Source organism: Panthera tigris, chromosome A2 (genome assembly GCF_018350195.1).
Source record: "Panthera tigris isolate Pti1 chromosome A2, P.tigris_Pti1_mat1.1, whole genome shotgun sequence".
In the NCBI taxonomy this organism is placed as follows: Eukaryota; Metazoa; Chordata; class Mammalia; order Carnivora; family Felidae; genus Panthera; species Panthera tigris.
The window spans coordinates 149,417,963-149,444,482 of record NC_056661.1 but is presented as its reverse complement, the minus strand read 5'-3'; the positions used below and the strand labels follow the sequence as shown (position 1 = coordinate 149,444,482).

Here is a 26,520-nt window from a genome sequence, read left to right as displayed (position 1 = left end):
TCTTGCATACTGAAATCATGTATCTATGGAGCAGAATATAGTGATCTGGAACATTACTGGGATGTTTTTAAACATTGTTATTTTATATGTTGGCCCTTGTAAGAAGACTGACACCCTGGAGCTGTTTATTTTTTTCTTTATTACATCTATACATTGAGTATCCAGCTAAAGGTAAAAGAGGCCCAGGGTTATAACTTCATCAAACCAAATAGGAAGTTTTCTTACTGGCCTTAAGCAGAATGTTGGGCTACGTACCATTGTTCCACTTATGTTAAAACATAGGTTTTAATTAAAACTTAAAAATATGGATTACTGGTAGATATGCCCTAGCAGGCATCCTTCCAACCCCCAGCTTAGGGTAAGCTTTACTACCAGGTATGTTTCCTTTTACTTCCAAGCCATTAATATTCATCACCTAATGTAACTGTGGTCTTTCCCAGACCTGGATAGGTATAACATATCTTGAATTTTAGTGTAGTCAATACTGTTATGTGTAAACTCCAAAGACCTCACCTATATATTAAATGAGAGTTGATTGGAATGAAGCCTATTACTAAAATAAGCAAAGTCTCATAATTTCCAAATAAATACATCCATTCCTGCAACCTTTATTTCATAACACACTTCCAGGTTTTAATTCTTGACCACCATGAGTCTTCATCCAATACCTTGTGTTCATTTCACTGTCCAGTTTTTTTCTTTCTTTGGCCAAACAAGAAAATCCTCTTTCTCCGTGTAACGTTTCGCAGTTAGAGAGGGAGTTCTCAGCTCGATCTTCATGTGTACTCCCTGTATGATTTCCCCACAGGATCCCTGACAGGCCTCAACTTTCCCTTTTCAAAGGAGAAAGCTGTCTCCCTCTCAGGCTGCTGAGTGTTTATTCAGAGTCTCTGTGATCAGTTACCTCCTAGTTACCTCCCCGGTAACCAGTCTATCACCTTTCAGCTCATTTCCAAACTGGCATTTAGTTTTAAGTGATCATATATCATTTTTCTTTTCTTTCTCTCTTAAAAACAGCACATTTGAACAGAAAGCATAGTCTGAGTTTTGGAATAGACTAACAACCATTGTACTGTTAAATGTTGAATTGATAGAAGATTTTTGATGTTGTAAGACCATATTATCCACTTTCCCCAACTTCTGAGTGATCCTAGCTCTTTTAAAAATCATTTAATACTTCTAGACTTTATGACTACGATTCCGTGTTTTACAAATATGTGTAATTTTTAATTAAATTTTTTTCCACTAAGATGTTAGTTCTAGTTCAGTATAAGGTTTCAGGATATGGTGAAATAAGAATTGTTTCTGATTTGAATTTGAGACTGTATTCATCTGATCTTCTTTGCTTCCTGCCTTCTTCACAGTAGGGCTCAACATTGAGAATTGGTTTGTCAAGACCATCTTTCGCAATCTTTTTCAAATCCAACTAGAATAAATCATAGCTAAGGATGAGCTCTTAAATAAGTGTATATTTTAAATGATTTTTAAACTAAGGCCCCTTAGTGGACTGGTGGTGAGCATTTGAGTCATTTAATTCATCATGGTGTTTTGAATTGTTAATCTCTACAGGAGTATTATCTTTTGTAGATCCGGAAAGGATGTGTTCTTATTAAGACTAATTCTTTTTAAATTGAGACATCATTTGAGAATTGGAAACACAGAAGTTTTTAGTTTTCCCTAGTATGTGAATAAGTGGTAAAGAGGAGGAAACAGCAAAATAGTCTTCTTTTTTTTAATTAGACATTTCGTATAGCTAAAATCGCTAAATTTTAAAATATACATGCTTGGTTTGGAAATCAAACATTTATTTGTAAAAGAGTCCCAAACTTTAACAAACATCTCTTTGCTTGTAAATAGTACAATGAGGAAGAACTCTTAAGGATGTGTGCTTGCTTGATCTGTTGGGTTGGAAATGTTTATCACCATAATCATCACCATGACTATACCCATATCTGTTTCATTTAGTTTTAGTATAAACTAATGAGAAAGCTATTTCATTTCCTGAATTTTTTTTCCTGGAAATTAAAAAATAAAGTAAATTATTGTTTTAATGCCTGAAATGATACTTTCTAATCGAAGCATGAAGTCATAGCTGGGTTATGAAAAATTTGTCAATTAAAATCATGTTTCAGAAAATGGATAATTTTAGTCTTTTTTGGGAATTTTTGTGACTTTGATTTAAATCCATAAGATAGGAGCCGTCTTTCAGAAAGAGATGAGACTGATCTTCATTGTCAAAATAAAAGTAAGCTGTGTAATTAAATGGACAAAAAACTGGGTTTGGTGTTTTTAATAACTTTTAGAAAATTTAGAAATCTTTTAATTTAGAAAATTATGAATATAAGAGATCTTAGAAATTTCAGTAGACACATAACCATATGGGGATTGCCTGCATAATAGGTAGCAAAATACTTTGGTTATGAATGCAAACTGAAGAGGAACTCCTACCCCCATAAAAATGTGTTATTGGCGCTGAACAATCAAAAGCTATCACTGACTTTGTTCAGAATGGCCAACCTCTAGTGGACCACAAAAGAAAACAAACAAGCAAACAAACAAGCAGAACAGCATCACTTTTAGGAAAGAAAATGATACAGAGTAGACATTCAGAAAATGTTGAATGAAAGCTAATGGTTGAGAGAGTGATATTGGTGTCTGATGACTTCTAGAGGCCTGCAAAACCTGGGTGTGCTTTGTGTTACATGGGGACTTTTAGAAGATTAACTCAGATTCAACTGCACATGAGTTACAACTTACCTCTTGGTTGTGCTGTGCTCTTCTTCAGTGTTGATTTCCCTCACCACTCCACGATCAGACCTCTCCTTCTGTCTTCTTTATCTCGGAACTGTCGTCTTTGTCTTTCAACTCTGGAAACCTCAGCTCCTGACATTTACTTGTTTCCTCTCTACCACTCCCCCAAAACACACTCTCACAGTTTTTTAAATGCCACCTAATAACCTAATAACTTTCCTTACTTCCAATTTTTCATTTGTGAAATGTGTCTGTGTGTGTGTGTGTGTGTGTGTGTATGTGTATAAGTTGTACATCTTCCCCCTTACAACAGGCACATGTACACAATTCAGAATGTCTCTACAAAATATTTTTTTCCCCCCAGAACTCTTCATGAGTAAATGATGAGCCGTTTGGGGAGCTCAATACTTTCTTAAATAGAGAGCTCTTTTAAGGGCAACCTCTGACACGTATTTTGACTGGACAACGAATGCCTTTCTTAAAAAACATAAAGCTCACACTTCAATAATCCAGATGTGATCAGATAACAGATCTATTTTTATCATTAAAACTACTTTTGTTACCCATATTTACATAATCCTTAACAGTTTACAAAGTCCTTTTATAAAAATACTCTGTGGAGTGGGTATTACCTCCCTTTTGTAAATGAAGAAACTGAGGTTCAGAGTGGTTATCACTTGCAATTTGCCTGTCATATAATTGCTAATTTAGACATTGTACATCTATTTACATGGTCTTAATGTTACCATTTTAGAAAATCCATTACCCATTTGTCATATCAAATATGAGCCTATTGAGTAAAACCACTAGATCCTTTTTTCATACGTATGACTCGTTAGAGCTCTTTCATCCTGTACTTTCCTAATGCATTTGTAAAAATCTGGACGTACAGACCTATTAAATTTTGTGTTTAGATTTGGTGTAGTTAGAGTATACTCTTTGTGTATCACCATCTTACAGGTTTGTCTAATGAAGGAACTATGATTGTAAAGAGATAAATGTTATTGATAACATTATTAATAACATTTGTGTGAAGAATTTGATGATTTTTAATTGAATAGTTGTTTTATTACTGATTCTGCTATCTCTAGAATTTGCTTTCATTTGCATATTTAAATTAACTTTGTAGGTTTTGGTGAGCATGAAAAAAAGCATGGAATCAAAGATAAGGGAAGCAGTATCACAGAAACATTATTTTTAAAAAATTCTATTCAAATTCCAGTTAACATACAATGTAATAATAGTTTCAGGTATACAGTATAGTGATTCAACAATCCATACATACATTTCCATATGTCACCCAGTGCTTATTCCAAGTTCAGTCCCTAATCCCCATCACCTATTTAACAGCCCCCCCCCCCCGCCCCCACGTCTTTTCTGGTAACCGTCATTTTGTTCTCTATAGTTAAGAGTCTGTTTTCTTGGTTTGTCTCTCTTTTCTCTTTTTTTCCCTTTGTTCTTTTGTTTCTTAAATTCCACACATGAGTGAAATCATATGGTATTTGTCTTTCTCTGACTAAGTCGCTTAGATTAATATTCTCAAGCTGCATCCATGTCTTTGCAAATGCCAAGGTTTCATCCAGCCATGTCTTTGCAAATGGCAAGATATCATTCTTTTTTTATGGCTGGGTATTATTCCATTGTGTGTGTGTGTGTGTACACGTGTACACAAACACACCACAACTTCTTCATCAATCTGTGGACACTGGGTTGGTTCCACATCTCTCCTATTGTATATAATGCTGCTATAAACATTGAGGTGCATGTGTCCCTTTGAATTAGTATTTTTGTATTCTTGGAGTAAATACCTAGCAGTGCAATCGCTGGATCATAAGGTACTTCTCTTTTTAAATTTCTCAGGAACCTCAATAATGTTTTACTCCATAACAGTGGCTACACCAGTTTGCATTCCCACCAACAGTGCAAAAGGGTTCCCCTTTCTCCACATCCTCGCCAACACCTGTTTTTTCTTGTGTTTTTTATTTTAGCCATTCTGACAAGCGTGAGATGATATCTCATTGTAGTTTTGATTTTTGCATTTCCCTGATGATGAGTCATGTTGAGCATCTTTTCATGTGTCTGTTGGCCATTTGTATGTCTTCTTTGGAAAAATGTCTGTTGATGTTTTCTGCCCATTTTTTAATTGGATTATTTGTTTTGTATGTATTGAGTTTTATAAGTTCCTTATATATTTTAGATACTAACCCTTTATCAGATAGATATGTCATTTGCAAATATCTTCTCTCATTCCTTTTAGATTTTTAGTTTTGTTGATTATTTCCTTCACTAGGCAGAAGCTTTTTATTTTGATGTAGTTCCAATAGTTTATTTTTGCTTTTTTAATCCTTGCTCAGGAGACATCCCCAGAAAGAAGTTGCTATAGCTGATGTCAAAAAAGCTATTACTGCCTGTGTTCTCTCCTAGGATTTGTATGGTTTTAGGTCTCACAGTCTTTAATCCATTTTGAACTTGTTTTTGTTTTGGTGTAAGAAAGTGGTCCAGTTTCATTCTTTTGCATGTTGCTGTCCAGTTTTCCCAACACCATTTGTTGAAGAGACCATCTTTTTCCCATTGGATATTCTTTCAGTTTTGCCAAAGATTAATTGGCCATATAATTGTGGGTCCATTTCTGGGTTTTCTGTTCTGTTCCACTGGTCCATGTGCCTATTTTTGTGCTAGTACCATACTGTTTTGATTACTACAGCTTTGTATTATAACTTGAAAGTCCAGTATTGTGATGCCTCCAGCTTTGTTTTTTTCAAGATTGCTTTGGCTATTTTAGGTCTTTTGTGGTTTCATAAAAATGTTAGTTTGTTTGTTCTGGCTCTGTGAAAAATGCTGATGGTATTTTGATAGGGATTGCACTGAATGCTTTGGGTGGTATACTTTAACAATGTTTGTTCTTCCAGTCCATGAGCATGGAATGTCTTTCCATTTCTTTGTGTCATCTTTATTTTCTTTGGTCAGCATTTTATAGTTTTCAGAGTACAGATCTTTCACCTTTTTGGTTAGGTTTATTCCTAGGTATCTTAACTGGTTTTGATGCAACTGTCAATGGAATAGCATCACAGAAACTTTTAGGCTGACACACAGTAGATTCTGTGAAAAGTCATCTAAACACTGCTGTTTCCCAGTGCTACACTTCACATCTTGTCGCAAAAGATTACCATCAGAAGACTTACCAGCAACTGCTAAATTCAAGATACATAATACTTAGGATATCCTAGAAAGCCCATCCAGAGAATAAATTATTTTGATATGATTGGATCTTTCTGGAAATGCATTTTGGCTCTCATCACTTTATTCCATTTGTTTTATGGAATTGATGTGTCAGTGGGACGGAGATACGGCTGGCTTTAAAGTCTTGAGTTTGGGCAGGCAGTAGAAGAAAGAGAACATGGGACAAAGAAGGAGGACATTTCCAGTGGAAAACAATTGTCAGGATAAGCTGCCTCCACGACTACCTGTTCTGCTTCAAAATTAAAGTTTAACTTCCTGTGTATTTCAGTTGGAAGGGACCTAAGGTTCTAGCCAAAATGCTACATATTATTTTCCGTGGAAAATGCCCCAAATGCAAGCTATAGAGGAGCAGTGCTTGTTAAACTGTTGATTTCTAAAGAAATCATCCAGCTCCTAATCTGTTTCAGAATTTTCCCAAGAACTAATTATAAGCATGTAGCTTCTAGAATCTGCCGTCTTCTCCTTTTCAGGCACTTAACAGTGGTCTTGTGATCACATCTGTGAGGATTAATTCCCTGGAATAGAATTCATTTTGCACCTAAAGATTTTAAACTCATTTAAATTGAGTGAATGTGTTTTTCTTTTTTTTTTGTTTTTCTACTGTCTTTGCATCTTTACTAACTTACAGTTCTCTTCACGTCGCTTAATCTGTCCTTTCTGGTTTGAGGATTGTGCTCTTTTTGTAAAGAAGATGGAAAAGAAGCAAAATAAGCTGGGACTGCATAGCTCTGCCTTCTCTTGGGCCTTAGTGTTGTGACATCAGGCTGAGCAGTGGCTTTTCCTACTTTTCTCCTGTTCCAAACTTAGCTTTTTCTTGCCTTCAGCATTTTCAACAAGCTTCAGATCATTACATATTCTGATTTTAGTCCTCAAGGATTGTGACACTCTTATATACAGGTAGGTTTTTTACCTCCATCCATCTTTTCCAAGCTTTATTTTCAATTCTAATACCATGTGATTCTCCCAGTGCAACAGCTGGTTCCTTTAGATTTCTCCTCAATTTCTTTCCCTTATTAGAATCATTTATTCTTGCATAATCAGAAAGTCATATTTTGGCATCTTCTGTGGCCTGTGAATCACTGCCTCCTATAACCATGGGACCACCCTGAGCCATCCTTGTTTTTTGTTTTTTTTTGTTTTTTTTTTTTTTAAATACCTTTTTTGGAAAGCTGCCTTCTCCAAAAACCTGGAAGCAAATGTTCAGGGCTGTTCTGTTAGGAAACATTAAATACCTGTTGAGGTCCAAGTTTGGGAACTGTTCACTATATGCAAAGAGGGTTAAATCAAGTCCCCTTTCCTGGAGGAGCTCGTAGTGAATTAGAAGAAAGCCAGTACATAAACAAGTAATTGCAATGTACTGTGGTGATCGCAGAAATAGCCAGGATGCCTGCCATCCAGGAACTCAAGTCTAGTTATTCTCTTTTCTTGTTTCTGTAAATCCTAAAATTACGTCACAGACTCTTAGGCTTGTGTTACGTGCACAATAGCCAACTGGTTCTTTGATGGTCAGGAAGTCAGTTTTACTAGGATTATTTTCTTCTAGCAGATTTAGATCTCGGACGTGTTAGGGTAGTTTACACACCCCCATGTCTGTATAGTTTTGTCATTTGTCTTGGCGAAACCATATTCTGATGATCACTATACCCTCTCCTGGATGATAAGCCCTCTCGATCATCCTTGGGTCTCTTCACTGTGCTTCGTTCTTGGTGCTCAGTTTTGTGTTCACTTGACTGCTTTTCTTTATGCTTCCAATTTTCAGATTTTATAGATTTCTTATACTTGATTTCTGTCCCTCCCCATCCCTTAGCTCTCTTGCTTGTATGTCCTGGTTCACGTTCCATCTAATCCAGGCTGTAATGCTTCCAAGAATGTATTTATCTTTTGCATTAACTTTTAAGTGTATTTTTTTCTCATTCTCTATATAGCTTTCTATATAGACATCTTTCCGTAAGTATTTTTCCGTTTTTTACAAACAGATTCTTCTCCCTTCGATCCTTCCTAAGACAAACATCTGGATTTTTTTTGGTTCTCTTTAAATGATCCGATTCTCCCCTAAAACAGAGTTTCAGAACATTCTAGTAGAGAAAAAGTTACATACGCATTGTGTAAAACACATCTACTCGTAGTTCGAAATGCTTCTACTGTATTTTAGATCAGCTGCTCCTGCTACTGTCTGTTCTGTATGAATGCCCAGTCCTCTTCACTAGCAGCTTCTGTTGCCCTGAGCTTTTCGGCTCACCACCGTTTATCCTGCACACAGAATGGCACAATAGTCCATTTTCTTCTTTATGCCCACAGGACTTTGTTCATACCAGAAGAGCATTTATTGTCATCCGAGCAACGCTTATTTAATCTTGGTGCATTGGATTTTAAAAAATGCACATGCCAGTGCACACACATCTCAAGCACTATTGAAAACATGTCATCATAGTGGCTCCTTTCCCTCAGTTTACATGCACAGAAGCCTTTTGGCCCCCCAAACCTAGCTGATTCCTGCTTTCAGAAAGATTTGCATCTATTTGGAGAGTGATTTGATTCATAGCATTCTACAGATAGGAATTAAACAAGCTTTCTAGGGGAAAGTGATTTTTCAGCTCTTCTCAAGTTCGGTCTTTGATTCAGCAGATATCTTGAAGCACATCAGGTTTCTAAGACACTGAGCAACGTGATGAAGCGTGTATAAAATGTGCCCTTACGGGCCCTGCCGTAGACTTGAGAGGTGTGAGTACACGTAAGGGTGAACAGCAGCCACATTGGTGTCACAGCACAGTTTGCTGCCCAGTGAGTGTGATCCAGCCCGCGAGTGCTGTTCTCGAATGGTCTGAGCGGAAGAGAAAAGACTTAAACTTTTGGAAGATTGAGTAAAAATTAATTGAAGAGATCGGGAAAGCATTCTAGACCAGGAGAAAGGCACAAAGTAAAAGCAGAGCCCGGGAAGCCCAGGCCATCTTTAGCTGGCCCTCTCCTGTGTGTGTTATTTCTGCTTCCTTCTATTAGTAGTAATAAATTTTGGTTTTTGTATTATTACTTTTTTCAGTTTCTTCTGCCCTCAAGTTTTTTTCATTTGAGTTCTTAGAATTTTTTCACTTAGTTTAATCTCTACCTTCAAATCTATTAAATCCTTTAGTTTTTTGTGCCCCAGAAAATCCACTCTGCAGTACTGGTCTGCCTTGCTTTATAATAAGCATAATCCTAGAAATTTGAGTGGCAGTTCTTTTTGTTTAAGTAGAATAGTATTTTTTCATAAACCTGAAAGAATTTATTCACAAAATAGTCATTTTCCCTGCAAATCTTAGTTAATAAATTGAAATGATTTCTGTGGCTCACCTAAAAAGTACAGCATGCCGATATGATAAAGCTCTCTTTCATGTTCTGGGAGGAGAAATTTTGTAAGCTCTTTAAAGTTTGGTTTAACACATAGGGCAAGCATAAGTCATTTATATTTGAGTTGCTTAGAGATATGTCAAAGCTGGAGAAAGTTTAGGCTTTCTTAAAATCATGTACTGATGGAGACGCATTCCAAAACTGACAGGAAATAATATACGTAACAGGGTGAGGTGGGAGGGCTATAGAGAGGGGTAGAGTGCCTGAGACGGAGTGACTGTGTGTGTCCTTCTAAAAATGCATGAACATTTGAGAATCCAACTGGCAAGGAGTAACCACAGTGGGAACTGGATTTCAAATGTACAATCGCTTGTACCAAGAAAACTTTGTTTCACTAAGTAACCTAGCCACTGGAGGGAGCCTTTGACTTTAAACTATAGCGGACAGCAGTAAAAGAAAGGAAGATAAAAGCTTTTAGGAAAACAAGATCAGGTTGCCAATTGAGGCTTTGAGGAGTAACCAAAAGCTTTAAATAAAGCTGAAAAACTGAAGAGCAAAATAAACTGATGGGCATATCTGGGACTCTCAATGACTATTGCCCAGTTGGGGTGGGTTTGACCACTGATAGAAATTTAACTTGAAATTCAAGAGGTCTCTCGCCCTAGGGGTTGCAGGTAAGAATGGAGTAGCCTAAGGCCAAATATGCGGAGAGGCAGGCCTCCAAGAGGAGACAGAAAATCCTGACCTGGTGGTCCAGATTGTAGTAGAGGAAACAAATACTTGGGATGGCCTTTTGTTTTCAGGTTCCCTTGTGTGTTTTATCTCCTCATGTTGTCATTAGACACAGATCTTCTGTCTTCATGCTTAGCAGCAGGTACTGGTTTTCAAATGCAATCTTACATGGCACCCTAATATGTGAGATAGATAAAAGCAAGATGGGGAGATGGGGGGAGGACAGGTCGTCCTGGTCCCCTGTCCCCTCGACTTTCTCCACAGGGGCTCCTGAGATGGTTTTGCAGGCCGAAACCAATTTGGAAACCAGTCTTCGGGGTGAAGATTTTATGCAAACTTGAAAAACTCATTAGCTTGCCACCAGTGACAACTTAAAAGAGCAGATTTGCCCACAGTTTTGCTATCTGTAGCAAAGTTTTCAATTCATAATGATGAACACATTGCAGTGAAACTGAGGAACAGAAAGGAAAGAAACCCACTCAGCCACTATAATGCTGGGTGTTCTTGCCTAAGCTGTTAATCTTTTCCTGCTTTATGATTTTCTGTGAAAGATCTGATGTCAGAATACAGCTTAGTTTTATTTCATAATATGCTCGACCCTCAAATAACACAGGGGTTAGAGGCACTGACCCCCCGTGCAGTTGAAACTCTGTGTATAACTTCAGAATCCCCCTCCCCAGACTCAGCTATTAATAGCCTCCTGTTGACCAGAAGCTTTACCAATAACACAGTCGATTAACACATATCTTGTTTGTTATATGTATTATCTATTGCTTTCTTACAGTAAAGCAAGCTAGAGAAAATAAAATGTTATTAAGGAAATCCTAAGGAAGAGAAAATATATTTAATAGTGCTCTACTGAAAAAAAGTCCACATGTAAGTGAACCCGTGTGGGGTCAGGGTCAACCATGTAGCCATTGCTTACAAAACATGTCTCTTCTGTACATCCTAGTTAATGGTTGGACTAGTCTGGAGTTATGTAAAAATACCAAAGATGCTTTCGACCTGTTGTGGATGTTTCAGGCTCGGGGTGTCTATGTAGTAACAAAAACAGCTCCACGCGTGCATGACTGCCCTTGTTCTTTCCCCCTAGACATTTCCATAAGTGTGCCTCACTGGCCTCTCTTTTTACTGAACTTGAGAGCATTTAATGGTCACGTACAACCCTGTGACATTTCTTCTGTTGCTCTTCCGGTGATGTTGAACTTTTCCCGTATTTGCATTGTCTCACTGTCTAGACTTTAAACTCCTTGAGAACAAGAGACAAGAGTTTTAAGTTGTTTGTTCTCCTTGCATACCGTACGCCGTCAGTAAATAGTTGCTTTGACTTCCGTCTTGGCAGTCTTAACACATACATGTTATAATCTTTGTTGTTGCCCCAAACTGGATTTGTCAACTTGCTTCGTGTGCTGTGATCAACTTGTTAGGGACTGGGTGTTAGGTAATCAGCAAGCTGGCTGAATTTTAAACATAATTTCTTCTTTCTGGTGTTCTGATCCACGGAAACAGTATACTGATACTCCTCACATCATGGCATATGAGAATGTAGTATGTGGCATCTTGAAGGTACTTTAAATTGTGTGTCTTTGAGTTCTATACTGAAAAATAAAACTACTGCAAACAATTTGAACTGCTTTCCTGCCCTCAAATTATTTAGTCCTGTAAATAGTGTTTTGTTGTACGTATTTGAAAATTATAATTAGTTTTTTTAATATTATAAAACATTTAAATGTTGTCAGCCATCCTTTAAAAATGTACGATTCTTCCCGGAGTAAATACTACAACTAATTAAATACAAGTCAGATAGTATCATTTCTAATATAAAATATGTTCACTAACTTGATTTTCATTGTACTTTCCTTGTGGAAAGTTTAAGGTACTTTCCCGTATCTCGACCTTGCAGTGTTTTGGTGAGAAGGCTTATCAGCTCAGTCGACTGACTACACAGTCCCTCTGTGGAGATGCTGGGTGTTATCCCTACGTTCTCGGAGGAGACTGTTTGCACAGAGCCAGTTTCTGGCAAGTGAGGAGTCCTCTGCCTTGTCTTTTTGGAAAGTTTACTGTCTATTCAGTATTGAGTACTAATAAAAAATAGTTGTTAGGCAAGTAATAGATGGGCTTCAGATTGCTTTCCCTTCTCTCATTTTGTCCCTACAAGAAACTAGGGCAGATATTATTCCTACTTATGAAATAGAGTCCTGGGATATTAAGATACTTATATGCCCAAGGTTGTATTAATTACCAGGTAGAGCTGATAAATACAATCAGTCCATCTGCAGTCTTCAGCCCAGTATTGTTTTCCATTAGATCTACTGAGTTGTACATACTAAATTGCACCCCAGTGTGAAGTCCTGTATCAATAAACAGAAATGAAGTTGCATCAAGTTGAGTCCACTGGTCAAAGTTCTGGTACTATTTTAAAGGGAAATATGTATTGAGTGGGATTTTTTCAGAGCCCTAGAAACTAAGGAACCAACTTCCTTTGTGTCATTGGTTCTCAACCAGGGACCATTTTGTTCCCCTGGGAGTCATTTGGCAATATTTGGAGATACTTTTGGTTGGCAGAACTGGGATGTATGGGCTCCTAGCATCTGGTGGGTAGAGGCCAGAGATGCTGCTATACATCCTGTAATGCATAGAACGACCCCGCTTAACAATTATGTAGTCCAAAATGTCTGTGGTGCTGAGGTGAATAACCCCTGCTATTGTATATTGCAAAGAATGGATTACCAGAGGCCCTTGTTGCCAGAACCAATTGGAGTCCAAGGCAGGGAGGGAGCGGGTTGGGGAAGGAGGTGATTTCAAGTATGGCTGGACTGAGAGAGCTATTTTGATGAAGTTAGGCTTTAGTTAGTTTCCCGTCCCTTGCCTGTTCTTTATGCCAACACTTGGCATAGCAACAGGGGAGAAAGCTGAAGAATATTTCTCTTCTAAGCTACTTGGGAGTCAGTGGTCCCATTCCAAGAGCTAAAGATGTCAGTCCGCTTCCCTGTGACACTTTGCAGCTTCACTGTGAACCAGTCGTGCATGCTGTCCAGGTCCTGAGATGCCTAGATACATGACTTTGTTTTTTGGCAAGATTGTAAGAATTATAAACTAGCTTATTTATTTCTCATGGTGTCTTATAATCATAGTTCACCTGGGATGATATGAGTTTCTCACTGTTTCTATATCATGTGGCAAATGTGAGTTTCTTTGGCCAACAGAGAGTTGACCCTTAAACATGTTACTTGGGGTTAGGGGCACCAACCCCCTGCATGGTTAAAAATCCACGTGTAACTTTTGACTCCCCAAAACTTTACTAATAGCCTGCTGTTTACCAGGATGCTTTACCAATAACATAAACAGACAACACATATTTTGTATGTTATATGTATTATATACCGTATTCTTATAATAAACTAAGCTAAAGAAAATGTTATTAAGAAAATCCTAAGGAAAAGAAAAATACATTTATAGGACTGTACTGTATTTATCCGAAAAAAGAATTGCGTGTAAGTGGACCCATGCAGCTCAAATCTGTGTTGTTCAAGGGTCTGCTGTACTCTTGCCTGATTTCATTAGTCTAAAATCAGGGAAACATGTTTTTTAAAGTAGACTTTATTTTTTGGAGCATTTTAAGTTTACAGCAAAACTGAATGGAAAATGCAAAGTTCCTGTGGGTCCCCTGCCCGTGAACAAATGTCTTTTGACTGGATTGCAATACTAATTTTCAAATAAACTTTATATAAATGCAAATATTATTCTGTTAATGCCAAGTTAGGGGTTCCTTGGTTCCACTTCTCACTAAATCTAAAGCAAAAGTAAGGAGAAAATTGGTATTAACTGAGTCATGGGTATTTTCTTTTTCTCTATTCAGTGGGAAAGAGGGTCTCAAATCATCTCTGCAGTCTTCTTAATTGACTTTAGCTACCTAGGTCAAGAGCATTAGTCTTCCTCGGAATTTTTCCACGTGGTTATACATCATCTTTTTATATCAGGGGGATTTTATTTCCCTCCTAGGAAGCTTTCCTTGTTTAGAGTTCCGTTTCTGGTTAATTGAAAACCATTTTCAGTTATTCCGTCTGACGATTTGATCACTTTAAAGGTTAGAATGTGCCATAGTCAGCAAACCTTCCTGTACTGGAGAGTATTTTAGAACTTTGTTGCTTTGTTACTGTGAATTGCCTCATGCAGTTGGGAGTCAGGGTGAAAATGACTATTGCATTGTTGATTAGAAATCCCTCCCACCCCCAGCCTAGCTGCAAAGTCTACTCTGTTTATTCAGCCAAAATATTTCTCTATCCTGCTACTCATGGCCAGTGGATATACTATATCCACTTATTGCTGTGTTTCGATTGTGCCTTTTTTAAGTCATGGGTCTTATAGATCCATTAAAAAAGGCAATTAATAGTCTATACGGTGTAGATCAAGAGAGAGAGAGAGAGAGAGCTTGGTGTTATTAAGAAAAAACAACTCGGGGTCTGGGTTCAAGTCTTTATTAGTTATGTGACGTTGAGCAAATTATTCTGGAGTGTGTTCATCTGTTAAATGGAGATTATTGTCCCCGTTCCGCCTACCTCACAACACGAGGGCCAAATGAAACAATAAATAAGTGTGAGAGAGCCTTGTAAATTGTACAGCTCGGTGCACGTGTAAAGATGGAAACAGGAGGCGCCTTAGGAAACTGCCTTGATTGTGAAATGAAAGTAGGTTTGAAGAATTTCTTTTTCCTTGTCTTGACTTGTCTGAATGGCATAAATTGCCTTTTCTTCATCTTAGTAATTCAGGGATGACTTTTGTTGGGTTTGGTTGTAGTTTGTTTGTTTTTTTTCTTTGTATGAATAAGGCCAGTAGGGTTAAATGCTTCACTTGCTGAAACATGATACATAGAACAGTAAATTGGTGCAAAGCAAAAGTATAAAAAGACAATTCTACATTCACCAAATAGCACAGACCACCTGCTAGAATCTCATCATCATCAGTGGTGATTGCTTACCAATTCTCTGCTCTTCTCAAAAACCTCAGTTGGTAGTTTGACCTACATTCCTGTTTTCAATAAAACCATTACCCTACCACCTACACTTCACCCATTCCCCTCCAACCGATGAGTTACCGTATGTGGATTCTGGATGGTCGTAGATCAAGTTTAGTTACGACTTATCAAAAGCCTTTTTACATTGATGTGTCTTGTCAAGGATGACACTGTTCATAAGTAGAACCAGAGAACTGACTGTAGGACTCCAGGACTTGAGTTTTAAATGATCGGTAGAGCTGTTGGAATAGGGCAGGCAGGCTGTGCTGGAAATTATCCCATCTGAAAGGTAGCTTAGCCCCTGCCTACTCGGCCTTTATGACTAATGGAAAAATGCTCTTTTCAAATTCAAAAGCCTATTCATTACTGCCTTTCTCCTCTGAAATGCATTACCAGTTTTATCATCAGGAAGAACTTAATTATTTTTCCTTTTCTATTGGCTTATGTTTATTCTTCATAAAAATGACTTTTCTTCCACTTAACGGGCTCAGAAATAAGCTCCTATATTGAACTTTGCAGGCTTGATAGCATAAATCAGCTCAGCTGGCCAAATGCCTCACTACCTGAAACTTCATAAAGTGGCTGAAACTAAATTGTGCTCTGGAGCATTGAGTCTTTAAACCGGCTTAGTGATTTACAAACGCAAAATGGTGAAGAGCCTCTAAGAAGGACAAGACGCTCCCTCTCCTGATCCTTGAGCAAGTTCTTCCTCACTTATTTCAGGGGCTCTGAGCTCACGAGAGAAATCCTAACCCAAGTTTATCTTGCTAGGAAAATCCATCTTAAATGCTCAGTAAAGAAAGAATAATTCTTCTCCCGCTTAACCACGAAAGAACAACATCTGTTTCTAACGTCAGCTTTTTATTTTTTTTTTTTTATCTTTCATTTTTTTGTTGGTAAATCTCCCAGACAACAGCAGTTCTGTAGAGAGTTTAAATATGAAGGAATGGCAGGACGGGCTAAGGGCACTTCTACCCAACATTAACATCAACTTTGGTGGACTGCCCAATTCTTCCTCCCCCTCCAACGCCAACCACACTGCACCAACGTCCAACCCCGCCACCACCGACAGCCTGAGTTGGGACAGCCCTGGCAGCTGGACAGACCCAGCCATCATCACAGGTAACTTTCTCGCTCCTTCGGCTCCACTGACTGCCATCCATTTGGTTTTCAGCACAGATTAAACGCAGACAGAGGTCTCTTCAACATCGGCTTCTTTCCACAAAGCCACACGCGTGGGGTGGCCTGTGTCGTTCTCTGGGGTCCTGCAGTCTCGGTTAGCTGTGTTGGCCTCGTTGTATCAGAAGGCATTTGGTGCCTCGGTTGCTTCTCTGGGTGTAAGTGGTGCTAACGTCTGGCAGCACGTGCGCATGTTTCAAGTCTCAAAGAACAGAAGTGTCTGACTTACCCTTTGAAAGGAACATACTCCACTTTTGAAAATAAAGCTCTCTATTATAAGGCTATCTTGTTTACGTACCCCTGTTAGAGAAGGCGAAGCGCGATTGGGAGATGATGGCATACAATTCTGGGGGCTACTTTCCGCAGCTCTGCCTCTGTGACAGTGGGGGACGATGTCTATGCCGCTGAAGGAGAGGCATGGGTTTCTCTAGCAATGAATCATGGTCCTTGTGGGCGGAGGATTCAAAAGACCATAAGATTAAAAAGGTCTCCTCCGGAAGGAGTTTAAGATGTGTAAGTTTTGTTTCTTTTTGGATAAACTAATCACCTGAGACATTTCTTGTTTGTTTGTTTGTTTGTTTGTTTGTTCGATGGGTTTCTTACTCCTGTTTCACAAACTCACCATTTCCCCCCTTGTTTTTCTGTTCTCTCCTTAGGTATTCCAGCAACTTCAGGAAACAGTTTAGACTCTCTTCAAGATGACAATCCTCCACACTGGCTAAAATCCCTTCAGGCCCTCACAGAGATGGACGGCCCCAGTGCTGCTCCGTCGCAGACCCACCACAGCGCCCCCTTCAGCACACAGATCCCTCTGCACAGAGCCAGTTGGAACCCCTACCCTCCTCCTTCAAACCCTTCCAGCTTCCACTCCCCACCCCCAGGCTTTCAGACAGCCTTCAGACCCCCCAGCAAAACCCCCACAGATTTACTACAGAGTTCAACACTGGACCGCCATTAGGGAAAGAGGAGAAACCATTAGAAAACGCAGGATTTGTCCCGCCCTGTTTTCTCCCTCTCGGCCCACACCCACAGCTCCCTTCTCATTCTTACGTTCTGAAGAATCCAGTTCCCGATCAACTTTTTTTTTCTCCTCACCCCCAGATGCAATGCGATCACAGGGTCATCACCATCTCTTTTTTTTTAATTGTAAAAGTTTCTGTTGATCCAGCATTTGAGTGACACTGTTGAATGTTTCCTAAAAATGCCTTTTTAAGGAGGGACAAAAAAAAAAAAAGAAATCAAAGGGCAGTCTCAATACTTAGAAAATTACTGTTTGTCTGTTGCGCATAATAATGACATAATCTGCTTAGCAGAAAATGACGATTAATCTTTAGGAAAGGTCAAGTAAATGCATTATCAACTGCAAAAGTTTTGAAAACCAGGTTAATTGAAATGAGATTGCTAAGTGCATGGGGGAAAGCAGTGGTCCTGACATCCATCTTGTATTCAGCTTATCACTATTGCAGGGAAAATGCTTTTAATTTAATTTAATTTTTAATTCTTCCGGCAAGTTGATGGAGAGGACTTGATTGTGTCGTTAAGCAAAAGAATTTATTGGAAGTTGATGGAAAGACAAATTGATCTGTAGCAGTAACTGGCCTATTGCTAAAGAGTTGATAAGGAGGGGAGAAGTGATTTTTTTTTTTTAAAGGAGAAAAAAATTTTTGGCTTTAGATTTAAAGTAAATTCAAATGTTTTAAAGAAAAAAAGTATTCACAGATTTAATACCTATGCATAACATAAGAGCTGAAATATAAGTGATTTCTTCGGTCTTTCTCCTCTGTCAGAATCTTTTTTTCTTTTCCCTTAAAATTCGCCTGACTGGGGCACTCTGAGATAGCACTGCTCTGGGGCCATCTGATCACCATCAGGAGCAAATCTCTGACCTCCTTGCCTGCAGCTTTTACTTAACCCTGTAGTTTCTGGACGTTTGTGCAGTATTGAAAAGACAGGAGAAAAGAAAACAGAAACCTGGTTATAACCTGACGCTAAAACTAAAAACAAGGAAATGTACCTCTTTCTTCAGAATTAAAACTAAAATCTTAAATAAAACAGAAAACTTGATGATGACCCTTGGGTTGTTCTTGTTTTTGTTTTTCCATTTTCTTATACGTGAGCTTGAGACATTTTGCAATAGCAGTCGTCAGATGTTTTCGTTGCTCTCCCGTCGTCAATAATAGGACAAATGGTACAGAAGAAGAGATTAGAAAAAGAATTCATCTTACCGTCGGTCTTTGCCATCTTTGAACATCAGCCCGTCTTGTCCTCAAGACTTCCTCTCCCGGTGGCTTTCGGTAGAAGATAACTTCCCTGTGCTATTGTACTATGCAGGCCAGACCTGAACCGAGAAGACTCGTGAGCCAGGCAGGAGCAGATGGGCTGATGATGTGCCGAGACGGTGGTTGGCTTGAGAGGCCTGGAGGGAGGAAGAGCCATTGTGCTGTGCGAGTAGCAGTTCCTTGTGTGAGCGCCATGATAGGAAAGAGATTGGGAGAACGCTGATGTAGACATCCCACAGACACCTCTTCTGTGACCAACCCATTCCAGGGAATACCCAACAATGGGGAGAGGGTCACATCGCTGACTAGCAGAGGGTGGGGGACAGAATGAAACGTTCCCTCCCAGGTTCTTAAGAATCTGCGTGGTTTGCATTTCCTGGCTTGGACTACATTGACAAGTCCAAAGATGGAGTTTGGGGATTTTCAGCACATGATTCATTAACGGAATCTTTGTCAAATGAATTAAGTAGGTCTTGTAAGTCATGCATTTCACATTGATTTCTTTTTCTTGCCTATACTTTGTACTTCAATTTGCTACCAAAAACCTAAATAAATAAATAAATAAATAAATACGTAAATAAGCAAAAAACACAAACACACACACACACAAAAACAATTTCCACACAGTTTTTGAAAAATGAACAGGATAATTTCAAGCGTCACCACAAAAACAGATGTGGACCAGATGAGTAGTAAATTTATTTATTTATTTTTTTTCTTGAATCAAGATGTTACTCTGTTAGAGGACTAGAAACTGCAGACTCTCTATGTCCTGTGAACTTTGCTTCGGTCTCCTGAGTGATAGACCAACACACGGATACTATTCAGGTAGCAGTGAATTGTGATCAAGGCTTTTGGGGGAGGAGGGCTTGGATATTCCTATTCCTGAGAGAGGGGTATATCAATACAAACGTTGCTTTTTCTGTAAAAGAAGAGACATTCTACCTTGCAATCTGTGCTGTGATTGATTGTATGTATGTTCAATGTATAGTCTTATACGTGAGACTATAAAACTTATTTAAAGAGTAATAAATAAAAGCCTGTGTGCCTCCCACCCAAGTCAAACGTAAAACCAGCAGTATCTTGAGGACTCCTCTGGCCCTCTCCAGTTATGCTTCCTTATCTTTTTTCACCATCCACAAGTAACTATTCTGTTGATTTTTGTGTTAATCTTTATTTTCTTTGGAGTCTTGCCACTGACGTGTGTATCCCTGAAGAATACATTGTTTGGGTTTTAAGAGCTGAGTAGTAAACCAAAATCTAGCTAGCTGTGTAAGAATAGGGCAGTACGGTCACTATTACATCAAGGCTTTAAGGAGAATAGATAAACTAAACATTCTCTGGGTCATAGTCTGGCTTTAGCTTCACTGATAACTTATAAAAGCCAGTTCTGGGGAAGACTGTGCCAGTTCACAAATGAATCCTGGAAAACAGGGTCCACTGCGGGCAAGGTGTCCGGCAGGGCTGTTTGGGGACTCCAGTCCTGGATGCCTGGCAGAGACGTGGTCTGGAGAAGTAGTCTGCTGTCTCTTTTCTGTGTCTAAGCTCACCATGGCTTCCCTCCAGTCCTCTGAAGGAGCCAAAGTGTAACCCGTGGGATGGGGTGTTTAACATAGGCTGATCAATTCACCCTCCAGGGCATGGTGGAGAGAGCAGAAATTTTATTAGGTTTGGTCAAAATCAGATAAGTACGAAAAAGAACCTGAACCAAACTGACTTAGGCAGTCTTTTGGTATAAGAGCAGTGGGAGTCTTGGTGTCACCAACCCTCAGGATGTCTCTCCTGGGTCAGATCTGGTGCACAGCTGCCGTTCCTGGCATTTCCTTTCACCGCTCTGCTCTCCTTTCGTGCGTGTTTCCCCACCCCATATTCCTCCTATATGTTATATCCTAGTTTTGTGGGTTTTTTTTTTAATTCTCCAATTTTGTTGGAGTGACATTCTCCACTAACTTCTTGAGAAAGGTGTGTGGGAGATAAACGGTAGTAATTTGCGTACCTGGAAGGGAAATACTCTCAGTTGATAGTTTGATGGATATAGGATTCTAAATTATGATATTTTTTCTTTTAGAAATTTTTTTTTAATGTCAGAGAGAGAGAGCTCAAGCAGGCGAGGGGCAGAGAGAGAGGGAGACACAGAATCTGAAGCAGGCTCCGGGCTCTGAGCTGTCAGCACAGAGCCAAATGTGGGGCTTGAACCTATAAGCTGTGAGATCATGACCTGCATTGAAATCGGATGCTTAACCAACTGAACTACACAGGCACCCGTGGAATTTTAAAGGCATTAGTCTACTGTCTTGTTTCCAGTATTGCATATTGATCCTTTATGTGTAATCTTTTTTTGTCCCTCTGTGGGAACTTAAAAAACTAGTGTTCTGGAATTTCTCAATGATGTTCCTTTGTATGACTCAATTTTAATTCATTGTGTTGCACACAATTGGGTACACGGTAGATTTTTAAGACCTGGTGACTCCTATCCTTCAGTTCGGGGAAATTTTCTTGACTTATTTCACTAGCAAGTTTCTTGCTATTATTTTCTCTGTTCTCCCCTTTTAGAAATCCTGTCTTTCAAATATCAGGCCTTCTGGATTTTCCTTTTGCTTTTCTTTTTTCCAATTTTCCATCTGTGTCTTTGCTCTTCTTTCTAGGAAGTTTTATTTTAGTGTTATTGTTTCTATTTGTAGTTTTATTCTCCTTGGGTTGTTTCTGTTTCTCTAAGTTGGTTTTATCTGTTTGCTTTGATCTCTTTCATATTAAAGACTTCTCAGATCCTTGATCACCTGCTTGTGAATAAGACCATAAAAAGCTGATAGAAAGGTTTGGAAGGATGAAGCTTTGCTAGCTTTGAACTTCACTATTGGAAGATGTAGATGGGCTCTGTGTTGGGGAACCCCTTGTGTCAATGTCTTTAGGCCTTTTCTTTGGGGCTGGTCTGTTCTGTAGAGAAGAATTGTAAGATGGCTGGCTTACAGGGTAAGGGTCTGACTGCCAGAACTATACTGGTAGTCTCTGTATTCGTTATGCATCTATTTACTTAATCCCTGTCTTGAGGTCTTTCCTGTCTGGGGATTAAGTCTGCAGACATCTGCCCACTTAGGAGACATGTGGTTGCACCATGGTGTTGAGTGGGGAATGAAAGTAGGGAACTAACTTCTTACCATAGTCTTCTCAGTAGTCTTTATTTAAAAAAAAAAAAATTAATGTTTATTTTTGAGAGAGAGCGTGAGCGAGGGAGAGGCAGCGAGAGAGGGAGACACAAAATCCAAAGAAGGCTCCAGACTCCGGGCTGTCAGCACAGAGCCCGCACGGGGCTGGAACCCACGAACTGTTGAGATCATAACCTGAGCCGAAGTTGGATGCTTAACTGACTGAGCCACCCAGGCGCCCCTCAGTAGCCTTTATTTTGTCTGCACCCAGCACATTTTATCCTTGGTTCCAGGGGTACCTGGCACTGTTGGCTTCTGTGTTCTTGAAGATTCTGTGGCGGAAAGTGGTTGGGATCTCAGCTTTCCCCACTGCTGGCTTGAGCTTTGTCAAAGCAGCTGAGTTCACTCAACCGTCTACTTTGTAGGTTGTCCGTTTTGTTCTGTTGTCTCCTCTCCTGTTCTCATATTTTTTTCTGTATTCTAATTTCAGTAGACCTTTAGGAAGAAATGAAGTTAAATATGTAGGTTTAATCTACATATTCACCTGCCCACACACTTGTTTTGTTTACCTTCAAGTGGTTTCTCTCTTTTAAACATCCTTTTTCCAGTGAAGCTCTTTTGGTTTATAGTCAATAGTTTACTTTCCAAAAGTTCATCATACAGGGGATTACTGAGATGGTTAAAATTTTAGTCTGAATGTCAAAAGGCAAGTTTTACCGCAGCTTGAGGGGGACAGTGTTGCAAGTCATGGATGTAGGTCATTTTCTGGGCGACAGTGAATGAGGATGATTCTACAAATTGCAGCGGAGAAACGGATACCCTATCCTTAACTGTACACGAATTGTACTTTGTGAGTAGGTAATACATGTCAACAATGTCTTTCCACAAGGATTTTATCCTTTAGAGGGTGAAAATCATTATTCAATTGGGGGTAACCCAAATAAGTTGGGAAAGAACATTAATATTGGCTCAGATGTGAAGGGCACAACTGATAAGGAAGAATTGGCCAATTCCCATTTGATCCGTCCCTGCTGGAAACTGAGCATAGTAGGCCGATGTGTGTAAGTAGGGTGGCACCTCCTTCCACAGCATCCCTTCATAATCGCAGGAAGTAGGTGTACAAGAGCAATAGAAACTAGGCTAAATAGAATTTGTGTGGGGGGAGCTGGGTGATTTAAAAACTCTAAGGCTTATAAATGAGAGCATTTAAAGAGAAATAATGATCTGCAGCCTTCTTACTTTCGCCTTCACTATTTGTAAGACTAAAATACTGTGATTAAAATGCCATGCCTATTACATACAATCTAGAAGATTTTTTTAAATTTTGTTCCAGGAGCATGAATTCCTCAGCTTTTATCAGTCTCTATAATATGCAAAAAGCAGATAAATAAGCCCAAAGAAGTTGGGTTTTTGTCCTGGGTCACAGATTTAATAGCAGAGCTAGGACTAGTTATCACCCATTCTCAATCACATTTATCCATGACGTGGGTCATACTCCTTCTCTGTCTCAAAAGTTTCAAGTGCTTTGCCAAATTTCTTGCTTATATTTATAGAATTACTGCGATAAGGGTGAGATTATCTGTTTCTCCTTCATTTTAGCTACGTAGCGGTGGGAGAAAAAGGTTTGAAGAGATACCCTTTGTCCCAAATCAGAGGGTGAGCCAAAGGTTGGTTGGGAAATAGAACCCTCAGGGACTTCTTGACTGTTTTGTGCTTATACTGAGTTTTATTTACAATAAATTAGACTACCAAGTTAACCAGTATCTTCTGGATCTTTCTACAGATAAGGAACAAGGACAAAGTTATTGTCTTCAGGTGTTTGAAGGACAGTTACTTAGGAAGGAAATAGGATGCAGATGCAAGTGGAAGGAAAACGTGAAAAGGAGAGCTGGGTTTAATTTAGCCTAACAACTTTTTTCAAACATATACGGTGGGCCAGGCATAATGCCAGGTCCTTCAGGACGTACAAAGATAAAATGATCTCTACTCTCATAATCTGGAAAAGTGTGGATAGTCAACTCTAAAACAAGACTGAATGTGAGTGTCAGAGGTACAAAATGTCAAAGTGGCTCAAACTGTTGAGAGCTGTAGATTAGCTGAGACTTGGGGAGTGAGGGATACAGTCTGAGCGAAGAAAGGCTTTGTGATGAGATTGCATAGGATATGTTTGGGGATTGCATCTCAGTTTGGAAGAGACCTGGGGTTTGTGCAGGGGGCTTGTGAGAGAGAAATCCTGAGGGTGCATTGGGCACTGCTTTTGTTGCAAGTGAACCTTGACTATTTCTATTTCGGGGGAGAGATATGATAGGATTGTGCTTTATAAATATACAGCCCTATATGGAGATGGTTAAGATGGGAGAGATGCTGGAGCTTCTTTTGGTTAATGGAAGAACCCAAAGGACCTAGAGTTTGGCCCCAGAGGGGCCATTGATGACTCCCTGAAATTGTCTGCAAAATATAGTCTGTGCATATGTATTTTATCAAAACAAAAAAGGTCCATGATACAATAAAAAGTCTGGCCAATAAACTAGAGAAATAGTCCAGCTAAAGGTTATTGGTTGATAAGGGGGTTGTGAATGGAAAGAAGGAGAAAGAATTCAGGAAGGATTTCTGAAACTTGAATCTTGGCAAGTTACTGGATGCAGTTAAAGGATAAAAGAAAAATAATTTCAGAACCTTCTTAGGTTTCGCCTAGATCCTCCACCAGACTGTAAGCTCTTTGAGAGCAGGGAACGCATCTGCTTGTTAAATAACCCTTCTGGCCCCAGCTCTTAACCAAGCGCCCGGCACATAGTAGCTATCCTCTCGCAGTAACTATTTACCTGGATGAGAGTGAAATATAGTATGGCTATGGTTGTGAGCCAGATAACTGGAAATAAATGTATTGCACTTAAAAGAAAAGTGGATTCATGAAAAGGAACTAGTTTAAAAAGAAGATGGTTCTTATTTTTGGATTTGTTGAGTTTGAGGTTTTAGCAAGTCGTCCAGGTGGAGGTGTCCAGGAAATGGTTGGAAATTTGGGTGGGACTTAGGGGAAAGGCCAGAAGTAGAAATATAATTTGGAGTCCTCTTGATAGGGGAGAGACTGAGATAGATATACTGGGAAAAAGAGAGATGAGTGGTGTGGAACAAAGGAAAACAGTATATATTGTCAGTGTAGGACCTTTTCTAGGCAAGAATTATTCAAAATGGCATTCTCTATCAGGGTTTCATCAGGAAACCAGGGATTCCACACCCACTGGAAAGGCAGGGAAAGGAAAAGTCAGGAGGATCTCTGCTGGCTTTCAGGAGACCTGGAAGTTGCAGGAGTCAGAAAAGCCTTCACCAAAGAGCTCTAGGCTGCTTGCAACACCAACTTGGTGATTCTCAGGAGGTCTCTGGGAAGCAGCTACCAAAAACCCACATTTGTCGATGGCCACCTACCTGTCCATAGCTGTCGCCTCTAGAAGCGAAGCCACTTCTCTCACCTTTCACATTTTACCTACGTGCCTCTTATCAGCAGGATCTAACCTGGGATCCTGATGGAAGGGATCAGAACTGTGATGCAGAGGAGAGGGGTGCAGGGTGTGGGGCTAATGATTAACTGTCAACACTCAAACTGGCTCCTATGGTTTTGCAGCATCTAGAATGGGTCATGTCACCTCCTGGTCAATACTTTCTAAAAGCTCCCCCACCTCCACTATGTTCATAATGAAATTAAGTTTTGCTAGTGTGGCACCCAGGGCCCCCTCCCCTAACAGACAGAATGGTATTCTCTATTTCATGAGACTATGCACCTGTTCCTTGCATATCTGGAATGCACACACCATTCATATACATATACCTCATATATGCCTTATATATGCCTTCATCAATGAAGGGATGATTCTTTTTGTTTACACATACACAGGGCTAAGCATACTACCTGACCTTCAGTATGAGTAAATGAGGGAAGGAAGGAAGGAAAATTTGGAGGCTAGGGTGGTATTAAATTTTATTGGCAGGAGATCAGTAATAATCTTCAAGGGTCTGGCTTTAATCCAGTGGAGGTACTAAAAAAAATTTTATAAAAGCCAATTGCAATAGGTTGAAGAATGAAGTATGACTAGGAATTAAAGAATTGGAAATAATGTACTGCAAAGAAGTTTGATAAAGGGATACTGGCAACATAGCTTGAGAGGCACACACAGAGGAGGAGAGGCTCCTTCCCGCCCCAAAGGAAGTCAGGTTGGGGTCATGAGCCCGTTAGAAGTCAGAGAAGACAAACTATTTGAAAAAGCGAATTTGAATAAGATGACAATTGAACAGAATCAAGAGCACAAGTGGAGGTTTACTCTTAGGAAGAGGCATGCTTTTCCTTCCAAGCTAGTAGCAAATAAGAGATAGGATTTTGAGGTAAAGACCAGAAATGTTAAGGGAATCCATTCTTAGGGATTATGGGTTATGCTCCGTAGTATGAGGAAGCCAGGCCCAGAATGGGGATTTGGAGCTTGAGAACGTACTAAGGCACAGCTACCATTTTGGTAAAAGTATAGATAAAAAGAATGGTAAACAAGGAGCAAGGGTCTAGGTGAGGTTGGCATATATCTGAAATGGACCCAATCGGAATGATTTGATGTTGCCCAGAAGGCTTATCAGTGTGGGAGTAAAAGAAAGGAAAGGAGGTGGTGCAGATCACCAGAAATAGACATGGCAGAAAATCTGGGGGACTTTGGGAGGGGTAAAGTTATCAAAGTGCTTACCATAAGGTTTGGGCCCATAGAAGGCCAACAGAAGAGGATGTTCTTAAACCACACCTCAGTCTCCTGGGAGACAGAGCCATGTGAAGGAACAGCTCACCAACTAAGAAGTTGGACCCCTCTGTGATCCCTAAACTTTC

At 39.5% G+C, this 26,520-nt stretch overlaps 1 protein-coding gene and 1 long non-coding RNA gene across 6 annotated transcripts in view; one reads left to right on the top strand and one right to left on the bottom strand.

Annotated features, from left to right (window-relative positions):
• Nucleotides 1-17,478, top strand: part of CNOT4 (CCR4-NOT transcription complex subunit 4) — a 145,006-nt gene extending 127,528 nt beyond the window's left edge. For 3 of the 5 annotated variants that reach the window (XM_042973077.1, XM_007076261.3, XM_007076260.3), the window contains 2 exons: nucleotides 15,971-16,183; nucleotides 16,897-17,478. In XM_042973077.1, the coding sequence (XP_042829011.1) occupies nucleotides 15,971-16,183; nucleotides 16,897-17,198 (515 nt within the window). In that variant the 3' untranslated portion in view covers nucleotides 17,199-17,478. The remainder of the gene's footprint in view (nucleotides 1-15,970; nucleotides 16,184-16,896) is intronic. The other 2 variants (XM_007076263.3, XM_007076262.3) reach the window with 1 other exon arrangement.
• Nucleotides 17,364-18,888, bottom strand: LOC122234931. Its single transcript, XR_006212931.1, has 2 exons — nucleotides 18,466-18,888; nucleotides 17,364-17,445 (listed from the first exon to the last, which is right to left on the bottom strand). It is a non-coding gene; the product is annotated as an uncharacterized LOC122234931 (long non-coding RNA).
• Nucleotides 18,889-26,520: the final 7,632 nt, after the last annotated feature.